The sequence below is a fragment of the Anser brachyrhynchus genome (genome assembly GCF_964034855.1).
Source record: "Anser brachyrhynchus genome assembly, chromosome: 5".
In the NCBI taxonomy this organism is placed as follows: domain Eukaryota; kingdom Metazoa; phylum Chordata; class Aves; order Anseriformes; family Anatidae; genus Anser; species Anser brachyrhynchus.
The window spans coordinates 59,117,143-59,135,361 of record NC_137699.1 but is presented as its reverse complement, the minus strand read 5'-3'; the positions used below and the strand labels follow the sequence as shown (position 1 = coordinate 59,135,361).

General features: G+C 39.9%; 2 protein-coding genes across 7 annotated transcripts in view; both read right to left on the bottom strand.

The window, feature by feature from the left end:
- Window positions 1–13,317, bottom strand: part of GPHB5 (glycoprotein hormone subunit beta 5) — a 31,817-nt gene extending 18,500 nt beyond the window's left edge. For both annotated transcript variants that reach the window (XM_080594038.1, XM_080594039.1), the window contains exons 1-3: window positions 10,842–13,317; window positions 10,217–10,310; window positions 9,425–9,587 (exon numbers count right to left, since the gene is read on the bottom strand). The gene's annotated coding sequence lies outside the window, so the exon portion shown is untranslated. The remainder of the gene's footprint in view (window positions 1–9,424; window positions 9,588–10,216; window positions 10,311–10,841) is intronic.
- A 138-nt stretch (window positions 13,318–13,455) lies between these two features.
- Window positions 13,456–18,219, bottom strand: part of PPP2R5E (protein phosphatase 2 regulatory subunit B'epsilon) — a 74,935-nt gene continuing 70,171 nt past the window's right edge. For all 5 annotated transcript variants that reach the window (XM_080594027.1, XM_080594029.1, XM_080594028.1 and 2 more), the window contains one exon: window positions 13,456–17,966. In XM_080594027.1, coding sequence (XP_080450153.1) covers window positions 17,867–17,966 — 100 coding nt within the window. In that variant the 3' untranslated portion in view covers window positions 13,456–17,866. The remainder of the gene's footprint in view (window positions 17,967–18,219) is intronic.

Sequence of the window (18,219 nt, the reverse complement as noted above, 5' to 3'; positions counted from 1 at the left end):
GGTAGATGGAGCTACGTATGGCAGAGGTAATTTGATGAACTCCCTGAAAAAATTAGCACCAGACTCAATTTTCCCTCTAGAAGCTTTATCTAATATTAGACTTTGCCTCAACAGGTTTTTCACTCTTTGCTGGTAGTTCTGAAAGAAAGATAAACTTTGTGTCCTGAGAAAAGCATTAGAGACAAGTACAGTACGGTTCTGTAATCTATCCTCACAGCTGCTGCAGATGTGTCTTGGAATGTGACTTTCTGTCATTTGCTAAATTTCTAAAGAATGTGAAGAATTGATTTACAAAGGGACAGACAAAACAGGTTTAACCTTGAGAGGGCATGGCTGATCTAAAAATTAAAATCAAAGGAAGCGAATAAAGCTCATACAAATGCTCTGACAGAAATACTGCCAAATGTAAGCAGAGAAAGCACAATGCAGCAATCAGGAAATGTATTCTCAAATGGTAATTAGATAAATGTTGACTTGCCCCACTTACAATGGGACACCAGTCCTAACTGAAGGTCTCAGGCACACAGATCCTGCTTTAAAAGACTCATTTCGCCTCCCGAGGTTATCACAGCGCAAACTGGCACCAGCTGAATGAGCGTTCGGATGAGAAAAATGGAGTCAGAAAAGAGGATTTGTCAAGCCTGCTGTGGAAATAAATCATGCCACGCTTAGTGCTTAGGGAATGACCTATCTTACAAAGGAAAAAAAAAAAGGTAATTATTTCTCTGCTGCTTTCTGTGCTGCTTGTGTTATGAATTGCCCAGTGAAGAAAACTGCGAAGTCGAGTCCTGGAGATCTGATCTGCTGTGGAACAACACAGCACTAAATGCAGCAGCACCATAGCTGCTCCAGCACAGACACTGTCTCTCTAGCATTGCTGCTGCAGGGGGACTAACAATCACCATTCATCTCCTTCTGCATCCAGTCCTGGAAAATGAAGTCCAAGAGTAAGCTTAAACAGGAAGAGAAAAATGCTAATCCACAGTTTGCTTCAGGCACGTCAAACTCAGTGAGATAACACTGTTCTGCTGAAAAGGGCCTGTAGCTATGATGGATTCAATCCAGAGAAGAGGTAATGGAGGTCTTAAAGCCACTATAAGAGCCAGAGCTTCTGAAAATTGGTAGTGAGCATCTCTAACACATACAGTAATACCAATATAAGACAAATCCATAGCAGGACTGAAGGTTCAGTTCAGGCTCTTGATCATAACCTGGGTTTATACAATATGGGCTAACAGGATAGTCTGCATTACAGCTGGCGTATTTATGCAAGTGGTACTTCAGAAAAATGAATTTCTCAAACCTTAGATTTCCTTGCAAAATGTTTGGGAAGAAAAACTCAGGGAAAAATGGAAACGAAAACAGAAAGTTAAGAATGTTCATGCCTAAGAAAAGGACACCTTCCAACAAAATACACCAACAGTGCAAGAATAGCCACAATTTAAAATAAAAAAGTAATAAAGCAGAACGGTTTGCCTGATAAGTGTCCCAGTCCATGTTATGCAAATGCTAATTCAGGTGTCTCTTATCTCTTAACGAAGCATGAAAGGGTAGGAGTATCAGGAGTGTTGGCTGGCATGTTTTGCAATAGAAAGCCTTTATGCTATCAGAAGTGATGGTCTGACTCTGTAGCTTGTTCTCTAGAGTTGGTGAGTTGCATTGCAAAGATTAAGATCTGCTTAAGACACATTTCTCAGAAAGTGACTGCCAAGAAGAAATTACCTGGAACAGGGAAATTCTCAGGGAGTTCACTGAAGATTCAGGAGTTGTCACATATAGAGTGATATCAGGGGAAAAAAAAAAAGAAAAAAAAAAGACATACCTAGATACCTAGAATGGATGAGGAGGAGAGAGTAAACACACAACCCCAAGCTCAGGCTGTGGAAGTCCTTAATCAGGATCCCTAGGAAAGTAAGGCAACTCCTTCCTTAAGGCCAACATATCCTTGCTCTGGAAAGGTGCATAGCTCCCAGTAATAAGGAAGAAAACACTACTAACTGGGGGGAAAGTGGATAGCTCTCTGTTTTGCCACTGTCAAATACATGATATGATCAGAGCTTGGAAAAAATATTTGGGGAAGAAAGTGTTAATTTAAGACAAACACCAAAAAAAAGTCAAAAATAGGGTCTGAAAACAACAGCCACCAGGTAAACGTGCAATTGGCCATGACTGACTAACATGCCCTGAAATAACATGAAAATGAGTCTAATTAACTCCAAACTCATCCTCACTACAGAGACGTGCAAACTTTTCAAGAGAACACAGACTTTTGCTTGGCATGAAGTCCTTGAGTCAATCCCTGGTTCCTGCCAAGTTTTCAGCTCTTTTGACATCTCTAAGGCAAGGCAATACGTGGGTGAATGTAAAAATAAATGGCACCCTGTAAATGACAGCTTCCAAGATTAGCTTCCTCTCTGTTCAACATTTCACCTTGTCTCAGGGGAAACTCAACAAGGAAAAATGCCTGAGCAACACCTGCAGAACTAGGGCCAAAGGAAGCTACTGAAACGGGCAAAACAACCACCGACGGAAACAACATTGATATGTTATTATAAGGCATGGGAAAAAAAATAAAACATTAACTGATATTAAAACATTTTCACAAAACAAGGTCGTTCTTTGATCACCAAAACATAACATCTGTGCTCCTGCGGACATGTGCATCCAAACTGACACATGGGTTCCCTGACGTTTGGTAAGGGTTGCACCAGCACTGCAGCTTTTGCTCAGGTGGGCAGTAACATCGACCCTACCAACGTATTTATACTATCTGAAAAACGCTAAGCAATATAAAAACTAATAAATAAGCACTACAGTGATACTAATACTATTCTGTCAAAGTTGCTATAAACAGCCAAAGGGTTTGACAGAAATAATAAGAATTAAGGTGAATAGGAGGATTGACTGATATATGAAAAGTCCCGCTTTATTTATTTATTTTTTTCAATCTGGACAGAAACGCTATGAAGCAGCAGAGCAGTAGACATTTACTTTGAGATGACAGTACTCTGTTTCACTTTATATTTTTAAGGACATAGAATGGAAGCTTTAAATGTGTTCCACTTTACTCTTGTGCTTTGTTTTTGCCTTTATCAAACCCGTAGTGAATAACTGACTTTGAGTATCACACACTGCAATTGCTTCTCAGTTCTCACACCAGCTTTTGAAAGTGTGCGTGTCCTTAAACTGTCCTCAGCTGTGGCCATATTCTCTTGCTTGCTGGACTGTTTGTGGCCATGATTCTGATCACATTCAGTCCCATATAAATCAAGAATTCAAATTCAATGGAGCTGGCTAAATGCTGATACAGGGGAGAGCTGAGCTCTCTATTTGCACACCAGGTAATTGTCTGCAGATCTGCCCTCGGTTCATTGCAATGTGAAAAAGATTCTCCAATAAATTTGGATGCTATGTAAATTATAAGTGACTGCAATAGCCAATTTAACTCAAATCAATTCTGCATTCCGTAACTTTCCTCTAAAGGTCTTTTGAAAAGAGATTTAGACTTTTATGACAGACTAGCGGGCAACGACATAACTCTATTAATCCTCTCCTCTGGGCTCAGAAGTGGAAGATGAAGCTTCTTAGTCAAAACTATGTAAGTTCAAAGATGTATTATCTTAATTCATTATTTTCCCTATTGTTTGTGTCCAGTGCACTGGAAAAAAAGACTTCTCATTTTGACATGCATCACCACCAGGGCTAATGCTCCGTTTTCAACATTGCCTTGGTGATGAGTGAAGTTTACAAATTAGACAAAGCTAGAAGTGAAGTCTCTTGAAACAAAGCTACTGTCTCTTCCTGTGAATCCTGTTAGAATAAGCTCATGGAACTACTGAACTAATCAAATCCAGTCAGGAAAACAAGTACAACGCGAGTCCCAAACCCCAGAGAGGCACTTGTCCAAATCAAAGCTCATTACAGCTAGACCCAGACAGTAATGAGCAAGATGTTTCAGCAGCAGACAGAACCAAACCCTCCAGCCTGAACTCTTTTCACCCTCTGGGGAAATGTGGATCTCAGTCAACACCCTCGAGTTCTCAGACTATTTCAAGTTTGAGTTCATCACCCTGTTCCCGCTGATTTTAACAAGCTCCTCATGGGTGCAGTCATCCCATGTCACAGAACCAGCGTGGCTCGCATAAACACAGAGACACAGAAATATAGGAACCATCAGCCCTGAGAAACAAACTCTACAGCCTTACAGAGCCAGCTGAGGTGACCAGAGGGTTGCCCATTTGTTGTTGTCTGTCTTGGCACACCGACTTGTCAGCAACTGAAGATTTACCAGGAGGACCACGAGAAGAGCGAGAGATGCCAAAGCTCCTGGTTTCACACGTTAGCATCACTGTGCAACTGTCTCACTGTACTCAAGCCCATGTCCTTCCTGCAGGAATCTCTGTTTTAACTCTTCTGTAATGTATTTGGAGACAGACAAGCACGTTCTTTGTGAAAGAACACGGAGACCATACTGAGATTGTATTTAGCACCCTTTTTTGACAACTATCATAGACCAGTCCTGAATATCACCCCTTAGCCACAATCCATCTCAAAACCACCCTTATAAACCAAACCAACAGCAGGCACACTACTGCACAGTAAATCGTTCATGCCTCCACACATGCCACGACCTGTGAGATGCCAATGCCAGCACAGGACGATCAGATGTCCAGTCCCTGGGAGTGCATTCATACATGTAGTGCTTTCCAAAACTCAGCTCTGCCCCAGAGAGGAATAGCTTCCTGTCACTGGGATCACATCACTCATAATTTATAACTTGTTTACGAGTTCAGGAATTATAATTTAATAAAAGATGTTGATAGTTACTTGAGCTGCAAGTTCAAGTAGGAGCCAGTAGTCTTCTGCATACAGATTAATCAATACAGATTAACTGAAAGAGAACCACAGACTCAATTTCATGCTGCTATTGCTATATACTTTCTGCTTTTCTTCAAGCACTTTATATTCAGCAGCCTTTGTAAGATGTGTCTAATTTAATTAGATTAGACAGATAAACCCTGATAAAAACAAAATGTTTTTGTCATTTAAAGAGACTTCCAAACCAGAGATTAATTTATAAAGACCTGATGGTCTGACAAGACAAGCTTTGTACTTCACAGGGTTTTGTATTGTATTTGATTCTGACAATTTCTGCTATATTCTCCTACGCTTAAAGGTCAAATATGTAAATCATGACCCAGTGTAATAATTTCTTGCTTTGGTGGCAGCTGGCATGTGGCAAACAGATGCCGAAATCCAGCTGTATAAATCCTCAATCAGCCACTTAAGCTGAAACCCAGCAGTGAAATGACTAAAAGGTATGTTTTCAGAATGGTGTGCCAAACTGTACCCCAGGGATTCCCACTCAAGTTGAAATACTGGAAGACTCCGAACCCCATCAACATGTAAAGAATACAACATACAGATGTTGCTTTATAAGGAAAACGCATCACAAATGACTCACTGATAAAGCTGTAAAGATAATAAGATGTTGGGTTTGAACCTAAACGCATGGCTAGAAAATTAAAGGTTTGCCTAATTAGTATCAGTGATGAGTGTATGAAGGGATCAGATGGCCTGCTGGCTCCAGCTGTATGGAACTGAATTTCTGAACCCAGGGCCCTTTGGTATCACTCAACCGCGATGTGCTATAGGCTAGACTTTGAAGAGTTCAGCACTGGGCAAAACCCTACTGCCACTGACAGTGGACAATGAGGCTGGTTTATAGTCCTTTTGGAAAACACACCTTGGTCCCAGGGTGCTGAAAAGGCATAGATACTTGGGTAACTGGCTGTGACATTTGGGTTTGCACATTTTCCTGCGTTAGGTGATATTGTCTGCCTAGTACAGAGGGTTTTGGTGGAACTAGCAATGTGTCTCTGAAGAGATCAGTGACAATGACAGCTTCTGCACACTGAATTTCACAGTCTTTTTCAACTGAGAAAGTACTTCATTTATTTTTAATCCAAGGAGCTACAGTGTTGACAGAATGATGAAAATTGGTTAACTTGTTATTTTCCCCCGTTTCGGTTGTTTGATTACATGTGCAGGACTGTGTCCAGACTGGGTTTCAGTCTGAGGCAAAAGTTTTGCAAACCTCCTGCTAATACCCAAGAGCCAGGCAGTGACTCCAGGCTGGGCAGCAAGGGTTTCTCCCATCCTAACCCAAGGGCAGCTGTGGAATGAAAAGGACTCTTTGTATCACAGAGGTGTGGGAACTTCACCACCCAAAGAATCCTGCTTTGTGGTTTGGCCTTGCTACCATTAATGTCAAGGGGGAGTTTTAAGCAGCAGGCACTGAATCAGGATCTTCACAGCTGCCTAAAGAAGGCTCGTGGCATTTCATCCAGAGGTGGCTTTATCTTTTTTCATTTGGGCTACTCCTGGGGAGACATCAGGCGCACTAACCTTGCATCAGCCATCGTACATACCCAAGAAATTATTAGCCTATGAGACAAAGCTACAACATTCAACCACTAGAATGGCATGGGCAGAAAGAGCAAGAGATCCAGACTAGCCCTTGACTGCCACGGCTATGACAACCCTGCCCTGATACACTGGGGGGAGTGGAATAAATATTTTTTCCTGGATGTAGACAGATTTGACATGTTCATTATTCAAAAATGATTTTTTTCTCCAATTTCTTATACATCTGAGCACCCTGAAGGAAGGTAAACGTTGCAACAGATTTTGCCTGTTCTTCATTTTCACCTCTGCTGCTGTGGCTCAGAGCAGTGCATTTCATGCATGCCAACTTCTTCCAGAGTCTACCAGATATCAGCCCACCTCCTTACAGGGTGCCACGATGGGCAGCATGCATCCTGCGTCTCAGCATCGTATGATGCTCACTGCAACCCGCACAAAATACCTCTTCTGTATGCATTTGGTACTCTCCAGACAAGGAAGTGAAGTTAGACTGCTTAATTTCCATTTTTTCCTCACCTCAGTGATTAGGTAAGCAGTTTTTGCTCAAAACAATGTTTTAAATAAGTAATAATAATGGAAAGTCTCAGAGGAGAAAAGACGGCATTTTAAGATGACAACCGCACCAGAAAAGGATAGCTCCCTACCCTTGAAAGCAAAAATTCCCTTTCAATTTCCACATTAGCACAGTATCATCATTTTAACAGTGGTGCCCTATTCAGAACAAAATTCTTTTGTACACAGACATTGTGTCTAGACAGCCTTAGAAAAAAACTCACTCTACTTAACATGAGGGGATTGGGTTTTATTATATGTTCTTCAATGTTTGACTGCAGGCTCATGTACTATTCACAAATAATGCAGCATAAATTTATTAAAGTTTTGTCTGGAGGCGATGGGTACATCCTTCTAAGACGTGCAGGAAGCAAAGCGGGACTGAACTCCTCTCTGAAGCTTACAGGCATAAAAGCTTTCTAGGGGTCATGCAGCTAATGTACACAAAACAGCGGATGATATTAATAGGATAAATTTACTCCAGGAAGAGGAAACTGAGTCCACATCACTCCTATTGCTATTGTCCAGTTTCCCATATAGACGCAGCAGACCTTTATTTTATTTTTGTTGACTGCAATGGGACTTCCACCAATGACCACAGCATTCTTGTTCTTAGAAGGGGGTATTTCTCCCTCTTGAAGCAAGCATGAGGGCAGCCAAGGAAAAATCATAAAATATTTCTTCTTTTCAAATGATTATTCTTTTTAACTTAGCCATTGATAGAAAAACATATTGTTGCTTTTTTGTTTTTGAGATTAAAATAGAATACCCTCCTGCACAGGGACAAATTCTGTTCAGGACCAACACTCTTTTTGTCTACACACTCTGTCCTCTAAGCACCGGTTGATTTTGTACCGTTACTTACTTGTTACGTCTTTCACATCCTCATGTTATCAGAGCAGAGGATTTCTTTCTTCTAGAAGAGCCAGGTGAGAGGCTCGACTTGACCTGCCAGGGGATCCAACAGAAGAGTGGCTGATGTGGGTACGAGCTCTGGAGAACAGGAGGAACAGGTCCCAACAAAACCACCAGAGCGTACACGAGCTCCAAGTCAGGCATGTGGTCTGGGACTGCAGTGGGTTTGGCGATAAGGAGTAATGGTGGCACTTTGGGGGATCAGAAAGAGTTTAGGATGGGATGAATACCTCTTGTAAGAGGGAGAAAAAGAAAGCTGTGGATGAGAGAGGGTGCATGCCAGCCAGAGGCAAGGAGAGAACAGGAGGTATCCATTCACCAAAGCACTGGAAAGCATGTTATGGGATAGGAAACCTGACCGGAGACCCCAGGGGAGTGGGTGAGGATTACCCCATGGCCCTCTCACCCCAGGACCTGGGGGCATGGAGGAACAGCACCCGTACAGAGGCCTGTCCACATTGCATTGCTCACACTCCCATCCCACCAGCACAGAGACGCCAGGAACCCTTCTCCTCCCCTACCTGCCCAGTCTTCTCTGTGCAGGCAAAAAGGCAAACACCCCAGTTCTGTACTTTGCTGAAGAGACATTTCCAGATGTTACTTAGAAAACGGATTAGCACGAACAAACAGATGAGGATAATGGATGCGACTGACAGAACGCGAACACATGGAAAACAATTCAAGGTTACAGCAAAGGAAAATACTTTTCAAAGCTTCAACCACTGCCAAGTCAGGCAGCACGCAGGGAGAAAAGCCAGGATGGAAGGAAAGTCACGTTTTTAACCAATGGCCAGCATTTCCATAGCAAGCTTGGTATCACTAACCCCAAGCCTCACCTGTACTTTGCCCATCCTGGGTACTGGAAAACGGTGTTAAGGGAAATGCTTTCCCTTTTAGCTGATCTTTGTTCTTGTTTCTGCTGCCATTAAAACACTGAGATACAATACATTTCCCAGTTCTGCCTCAGGACTATCCTACCATAATGTACAAAAGCTGGTCGAACAGTTATCCCATGAAATCAAGCTTACATAGAAAAGACAACTTAAGCTTTGGAAAATGAGTCGTTATTTATTAGTACGGGATCTGGATTTCATGTTAACACTCCCTGCTGCAATAATGATGCAACCAAAACAGGATATCCTACATCACTGACTAATTGAAGCCTGATCAAAAGAAAATACCAGTATGACATTAAATGGCTTATTTATAGGTTCTGTTTCCCTAGACAATGAATCCAAGCATTTACATTTAATTATTAGATTTCAAATCCCAATAATAGGTTAATTTTTGTTCCATTAAGTTACACACTGCATACATTTCATCACCAAGGATGTGAAACTGGCTTGGTAATTTAGAAGAGGAAAAGAGAAAGGCGCGTAATGACGGTGGATTTAGCAGGAATATAAATTATGCTCGATTAAAAGGAGTAAAAAGAAAAAGGGGGGAGAGTTTCTTAACAATCTAACTGATTTAGTTAATCTCTTTTCCTAGACTCTGAATTCATCAAGTAAAAGGCAGACTCTGTACATACCTCGTACCTTCGGCACGATCACTTGCTCCTGCACGTGAACGCTAGGGCCTTCTTGGTTTGGCCAAGCAAGTCCGAAACAGTTGGCAGAAACCAGGGGGCTGCTGTTGGATCAGCGCCTCTCGATCCAGGCAAGGAGCCTAATATCCCGTGATGGTGAAGTCTCCTATGGAAACAAATCCTCTGTTATCACACCACATGTACCTGACTGCTGGCACTTCTCCTCTTCTCTCCCCAGCTTCTGTCATGGTTGAGTCCCACCACGTGTCAGAGGAGTTGTTGCCACAGATGTAGCTCCTGTAGGTGCCACAAGCTGTACCAGGGAAACCACGTGTGGGACAGGGACACGGGAAGCCAGGTGTGAGTGCTTCTGCTGCCACTCCTGGAACTGCCTGTTTTTCTTTTATTACATGGAGTGCATTTGGACTGCATAAAGTTACTAACATAAACTTTTTGCAACAAAAACAGATGAAAATTCAGAGAAAAAAAAAAGACAAAAGAGTTGATGGACTAAAATGCCATATTCTAACACTCCCGTATTCTGACAAAACCTACAAACCAGCACGAAATCATGCATACACTTGGCCTGACTTAACTGTTTTAGCAGAAGAATCAAAAAGGCTTATACAACCCTTAAGGATCTGATTTTTGCAGATATTGACCACATGTACTCCCTAAATTAAGGCATGGTGCTTCTAGGAGCTTTTGGGGGATGGCTGGACATGAATTTTCATGCGCAGAGAAGGGCATGAGGGAGGAGCATGGAAGATTGTGCTGTAAGGGGAACTTACAAACCTTCCCTGGAAACACAGATCTTGAAAGCAGCTCCTTTGTTCTCTCATTTGGCTTCTGTGTTGCACGTATTCAAATTTACCATCAGCAGAATTAGCTGTAGAGCAAAAGAAAACAAATAGGTCGGATGGGAGAAGAAAATTAGGAGGGAAAAATCATTCCGTGTGATCTTACATTAGGGTGTTAAATTAAAACCCTTATGTCCTATATACATCTTCAGCTGTTCTACTGCATTTCTAATAATTGGAGCAAATTTACAGAATTCAGCAGTTGCAAATACTTTGCCAACAAACTCCAAATAACCAAAGAGAGAGCAATGGGATTGGAAGCAGGCTATGGGTCATTTAATGACTCAAGCTGGAAATTTTAGAGGGAGTTAATAGATTGAAGATCATTACAGAAATAGAATTTAACCTGAAAAAAGCTTCAACACAGTTTCTGCTAAAGCAGAACTACCTCACAAGGGCCACTCTAAAACTCAGAGACGTTTAGCTAACCACATGGAAAGCCATTTGCTTTGGTAAGGCAGAAACACCCACCAGCGCAGGCCACCAACCCTGTCTTCCTCAGGAAGAATTTGACCAGAACGACAAATTTTGCTCAACTTCAGCTCGTCGCAAGTCCTCACCCTTGCGTTGGAGGAGCCTTGTAGCAGGAGGCTGGCATCGCTTGAGAGGATGGCATGAGCGGGGGCGGCGAGACGCACCACGGCGCAGCGGGAAACGCTCTCTCCTTTGTATTCCTCGGGGTAATTCTAGTCTGGCCAGAACTGACGCTTGAAATAATCACTAACCAAATCAACAATTACTGTCTGATGAGTGTCATGCACAGCAAATAGCGATAATGCCCCTTTGTGTTTGTGAAATAGTCTGTGGGCTAATAAATTAATTACCACTGTCTGAATTCCACATTTCCTTGCTGCAGAAATCAAGGGTCTTTTGCCAAATTTCAGTTTACTTTGAGACGTATCAACAGCAGACTTCAGCCTACTGCCTCCAAGATGCCTAAAAGGAGGACTGTAGAACACAGATGCATATTTTGATGTAAGATATTTATGTGTACGGCTATCTTCCACTCATGCACGTTATCTGCATAGCCAAAGCAATCTCTAGAAAATGCATGGGAGTCATCACATAATCTTAGGGACAACAGATAAGCATAATCTGTAGTCCAACTCAGTACATTTCACAGAATGAATATTAAAAAGATATCCAAAATTGAGTGGTGCTGTTTGACCAGTAGGCTCACCCAGCTAACCCTTATGTGCTTCATCAGGAGGTAAAGATTCAAAATTGACCAGAGCCTGCTCAATCCAAGCAAAGTTTTGCACGTAACTTCCGAACTTGTTGCTAGAAGCCTGCACATATACTCATAAAAACACTATGTCTTTCCTTCCTTACTGTCAGGCCAATTACAGTCGAGCTTCACTGTGCTCTGGCTGGCAGTTTGGCATACGTATCCTCAGCGCACCACTCCGCTAGCCAGATGCTCTGTAAATACTGCCTTTTGGGTTGCTGCTAGCTCGGTCAGTGAAGTGCAGCCTTCGTACAACATCAAAAACTTTTCTCTGCCGGTGTCAAAATAAGAAGCTCAAAACCAAGGTTCAGAAGCCACGTAGAATATTTTGACTGCGTTCCCTTCCCCGTGCTTTTTTTTCAGGGATAATGCAGAACAAGTTCCCAGACATTGTCAAGTGTTTATCAAAGGCATGCACCACTGTCTAGCAATACAAAACTTATTTTTTTCTTTTTAAATATACCACAAGATTTCCATTCTTCTTGAGCAATCTCCAGCATCTCGAACCTTCAGTGGTTTGAGGGAGGAAAAGTATTGAGTAGACAAAATGAATAATAATGGTAATAATAAAAGAAACACCCAGGAAAAGAATAAAGTTTCACTATATTATTTTTTATGTGATGGGGAGCTTCCAGAGAAGCCTGAAGTCATTACTCGCTTTGGGTTAGTATGCTTCCTTTCAAGGTATTTACTAACAAATTCCAGATATTCACTTTGGCTTCAGCATTTAATCTTCAAAACCAAATAGTTCTGAATTCATACTGCAAGAGCATGTATCAGTTTCTAGTTTAATATCCAGACTATTGCTTCACTGCACGTTAAAGCGATAATTGAACAGAGACTTGGGCCTTTACCTGCATGCAAAATCACTTTCGTAGGCCACAGACTTGTGATCTGGGTCCAAACTTAATGCAAGATAAACTAGGAGCTCTGCTATTACATGAGGAAACCAGAACACTCCTGAGAAGGAAAGACAAAGTGAAAAATTAGCAAAGCAATTATCATTACAAGAAGTAGGAAACTGCTTTAAGTTACTAATTCCAGTCCTTTAAGGGTTGCTTTCTAACTTGCAAGTACTGAAGACAAATCCTACCCTGAAGGCCAACTTACTGCAGGTTCTGATTTTATTTTTTGAACTTCTTTGGAAAAGACTTGCCTTGCAATAAGAGACAGAAAGATGATAAGTGATCTGAATACAGTCTTAGAAGTATTAAAGAGATTTCCAACAATAAGCTCTTCTAACGAAGGCATGCAAGATCCAGCTGCTGAAAATTCGATTTGGAAAAGCGTCAAAGTGGAAAGAATTGTTAAGAATCAGGTTACTGGAATAACTCACCTAGGAAAGCTGACCTTTTAAAATCAGCAGTAGATGTTTAATACATACAGTCCCCAGTTTTATCGCAGAATCCACGGCGGCTGTGCTTCTGCTAAAGCCATTCACCAGCACTACCCCTTCCCAGGCTCTACCTGCCCTTCTCTCCAGAGGCTGTTTTCCATGCAAGTAACCATCTTAAGCCCTTCTCCTCACTTCTAAAACGAAATGCAGAGCACCACAAGGACTAAAACAGTAGAATGATACTACAACGAGTAAGTCTTGTTCTTTCACCTGCTGTGTTACGGCTCAAAGGGTTTATCAAAACACCGTGTAGATCTAATGCTTGTTTTCCTTTAGCCACTGCTTTTACCTTCCTCACAAGCATGCAGTACAAGGATGATGATCATCATGAGAAGACCTTAAAAAAAAAAAAAACAAAAAAAACTAATGAAACTGGAAGTTTATGCTAGTAATTCTGGCAGAAACATAAAGTACCACCTCGCTGGGTGTTTTTTCTTAGACTAGTGTCTTTACATTTAATGCATAGGAATGGGTAGCTGGTAGCTCACTGTTGAAAAGGTAGATGAAGTTTAGACGGGAGGAGGTGGAAAAAAAAGCCAAGCACCTGGAAAACACTTCATTGCTTCTTTATTTAGATGCACCCACAGTACAGAGCCTCTTGAGCATGTGCAAAAGAGGAAGATTACACATTTATAGCTGGGAGCACCACTGAGTTCGAGTTTCTTTGATACCATTTTTAAGAAATTAAACTATTTCCAAAGAATGACAATTGAACCCAAGAGCTTAAGACCTGCTTGTACTTTATCCAGAGGTGGAAGATATTTTTCTTTTATTATTACTTTGATGTAAGTAGAAGACATTTTCACAGTCTGGTTGGACCAGTCTATATATTTTCATATGCACCTTTTAATATAATATAAAAAATGTTTCATTTTTCCCCCCTACCCACAGATAGTTTAATGCATCTAAATTTAAAAACAGTAATGGACCAGAGCATTCCTATGGGGAAAAATGAACTTTTGCTGCCCTCTCCTGCTTAAACAATGAAATGCTAAAATATTAAGATCTATGAATCTAATGCTAACCTTTAAACAAAAAGCATGACAGGTCATTCGCTATACTACAATCAAAAATAGGACAACAACAAGAAATGTATCGGTACTATTTATATTTGAAAACCCCTCATCTTTACATGAGGTTATGAATACAACATATTTACAGTAAGTGATCCAAATAACAAAAACTTGTATTCAGAGAGGTCATGATAAAAAGTGTACACTTCTGTGGATGGGAAGCAACACTTGGATAAAAGGTTTCAATGGAAATTAGTTCCATCCTATTTCAAGATACTGTTTCATAGACCTTAAATGAAAAACTGGGCAATACAAAATCTGCTGCAGATACCAACTGGAAAAACTAATTTGTGTCTCACAACTTAGCTGCTAAGGGAAGCAGGTGAGCAAAAAAAAAAAAGTCACATGTAAATAAAAACATTCTTCAATCTTGCACTGTCACCTTTATCTTGCTTTAGGGCCATCGCTAGCAGTGATAGTTACACAATTAAGAGAAAAGGCCATCTTTGTTTTCCAAGAGAGAACCCAAACCAAATCATTTTGGTTTTATTTGGGGGGAGAAGAATCTGTTCAGTTCTTTCTCCTTCCTCACAAAACAATAAAAAGGTTTTTAAAGCTCTAATTTATTTTCCTTTCCATAGAGTAAGAGCCTGAGGCTGTACTTACACATGTAAAATTTAAGTACAGCTGCTGCATTTCTTGCTCAAGCAATTCTTGGCTCCAACAGCCTTGATTTTTCCATATATAGGAGGAGATAAAAAATAAATTAAATCCTTTTATTTATGCTAAGAAAACCAAGATTAAATTTACTAGTGAACGCTCCAATGGCAGTAGAACACTTTTATTTAAAGCATTCCAACCTTTGGACGAGAGACAAAAACCACTCAAAAGCAATGAAAGGAAAACAATAAGGGAGACTTGCAAGATGAAGAAAGCAATATGTGCTCAATTTAAAGTATCTGAGAGGAACTTCACTTTTACAGCTGTTACATCCCCATGACCTGATGCAATGCCCTAGTATTGAAAACGCAGCTCTTTCCTTTTACCAGACAGTATTCAATCCTTGCTCCTGAAACCAATATGGCACAGGACATAAGCGATCACCCATCAACTGCCGTCCAAGCAGTTCATAAAAACATTTACACAAATAAAGGTAGTTTCTGGAACTCAAGAAGCAAATGAAAAGCACAATTAAATAGATGCACTGATCACACTTGGGCCCATATGCTGCCTTCTTCTTTGCCTAAAGCTCCCATCGATCCCCAGGGGAGCTCTGTGCAGCGGCAGAATATCGCATTTGGGTTGCGGCAAACAGCGGATCCCGGGGGTACAGTCAGATCATTGTGGCAAGTGCTTCTTCGCATACATCGCACAGTGCAACCTAGCGTCGTGCCAGCCTTTTAGAGTCAAGTGACTAATATCACATCGTCTCGTTCAGCTTAAAGAAAACATTCCTTCTCGGAAGTGATAAATCATCTATAAACTTTAGATACTCCCCACTATCCCCACATCAGAGGTAACATCAGAGGTAACAAAATATTGCAACCCATCAGGTTCTCATCAGTTTTGTATGATCAATACCAAAATGTCATGTCAAAACCAAAAGGTTATGAACAAACAACACTCACCTAAACTCTAAGTACAGGACAAGGTGCTTTTTCTAATTTCACATTGTTTTGTTTTACTCCACCAGGTGGAAAACATTTTTTTTTCCTCTGTTACATCTCAGTTTTTCCACAATTGAACAGTCTTTAAGCATGAGTTTAAGTCCACCCTCTTGCAAAGCGTGATCATCTCACACAGAAATCACACTAGTCAATATTTTTTTTTTTTGGTAACAGAAATAAAAGACTGTCAAAATCAATGGGCTAAGGGACATGATTTGTTATAAATTTATTTAATCTTCAGTATTTCAGCTTGCACCTTTGCTTCAGCACTTTAAAATAAAATGTTTCAACTATGACAGTAACTGCCTAATTTACATTGCGTCCCAGTCAGTGTTCTTTAAAGAAGCTCATTAATCCCATTGTGTTTGGTGTTGCATATGAGTAGTTCCACCTTTTCTTTCCAGAATTAACAGTGCCAACCTTTTACAAAATTGTTGAGTTTACAACATTTGTGTGCGCAGACCCAGAAGTACAAACTGTGACCTGATAATCCTGAAACAGTCAGTAGTCTAGTAGGGAATTCTTTTTTTCCTCTTTTCTGTGCCTGGAAACAAGAAAACTTCAAATCCTACTGTATGTTTAAATGGTAGGAAGAAAAATATACAAGCTTGTATTTATACTGTACTTCTATCAATGGCAACAGGTCATAAATTCATGTTTGCAACTATCACAAAGACTCATGAACACCAATTCAGTTTTATACTGTAAATACTGCTGGATTGATGGTTTAGGATTATCAATTCACTGTTGTCATATGTCTATAACAGTTCAAAAGCATCCTGGAGAAAAATCCCAAAACACATACCTTTCGGTATATAATAATGCAACTGCATTAGCTAAATATATACTGTACATAAGTCTTATCAGCATTTTACCTACCAAAGATGTAAGATTCCACTTTCAAATACAAAGCAGATAGCCAATAATGTATACTTATAATACAGCCCTCTTCTTTGTTTTTTTTTCTTTTGTTTTAAACAATTTGGTCACAATGCACCTTTGATATAAAAGCATTTTAAACTTTATTATTAATACTCAGAACATTAGGATTTCCAGAATTTTTTCAGTAGCATTTGTAGAACCACTTTTGGTAACAAATACAGTAGTTAGGAATGAGCATCCAGATGAGAATGCAGAAGTATATTATCCAGAATCCTTTCCAGCTAAGATCATAGGGCTGGTATTGTGATGAGTAATAGTACTAAAACCACAAAAACACTATAGTATGTTTCTTAGAGGCTACATCCTCTTTTGCTGGAACACTTTATAAATACATATTAAAAAGTAAGGCAACAACTCCAAACAGTCCAAACTGCTATCTCAACTCATTTTCCAATCAGATCCATGACCATTGGAGATCAATTTCATGCTTGCACTGTTTAGTGTTTGTCTTTATTCTTTCAAAATGGTCCAATAAAAACATACTGTAATAGTTTAGCAATTAGTATTTCTAAAACAGGTCTGGTATGTGTGTCCAATTCCATAACACTAATACTGGTTAGGTACTGAAATCTAGGGTGTTACCACTGCCCATTTTTAAAGGATCGTGGACACTAATTTTGATTTGCAATAAATAGGTGCATGAATCCAAAGCTCCCTTTTCTACTATGTTTATCACCTACTAGTTTTTTTTACTCCTAATGTTCAAATTAAAGAAGCACCAGAGACAGCCTGGTACTAAAAAATGCTCACACCAGTAAACAAAACTTTTATTCAGGACCTATGTTTTTTCATGGTCCTGATCTGAATGGACATTCAACTTATGAAGATGTGCAAAAGGAAAAAAAAAAAAAAGTCAAATTACAGTAAAGTTATCCAGAGAAGGAGGATGTTACACAAACTCATAAGGAAATGACAGTCTTTTTTTCTCTTTTACTATAAATACACTTAACAGTTTAGCAGAAAGACAAGCTAAATTTTAAGATTGTTCACATTTGAAAGTTGTATTATACTCTCTGCTAACGATAAATAAGGAACAGGTCCTGACAATGGAATTTGACATTGCAATTTTCATCAACAGATCTTTGAAGACTGGTTTTTAAGAAGGGTTAAAACAATGATTATGTTTGCAAAGTTCTGAGAAGTCCATCTGCTGTCCAAACTTTGGATTAAAGTCCTTATTTTTTTCCTTTACTTAGAGACAGGTATATACAGTGCTGTTGTAATAATGAAACAAATGTGAAATCTACTGTAAAGTTGCACAATACAGAAAACTGTTGCTCCATCTTCTACTACATAAATGTGTGACTCCACAGGTTAATAATGCTGTTTTGTTTTTTTGTTAAGTTGGAATTATTCCATCACGTCTAAGACCTCTCTTTAATTCCAAATCCTCCAGTTTTTTCCACAGTTCTTCACGTTCTTTCTCTTTCTTCTTCTCACTGACAGATGAAATAAAACAAAAAGTTAGCAGGAGAGAAGACTGTAGAGAACTTACGTAAAAAAAATATACAGTACACATTAATTAGCAATACTAATTTTGTTCAACACACTTGCAATTATAACGTATACTTAATTTTTGTAAATTACTTATTTTTTCATTTTGTTACCTATTTAAGTATCACTAAAAAAAAGCAATATGTCCATAAACTGAACACAATAACAGTGTTCATAGACACTACCTTGTAATATAGA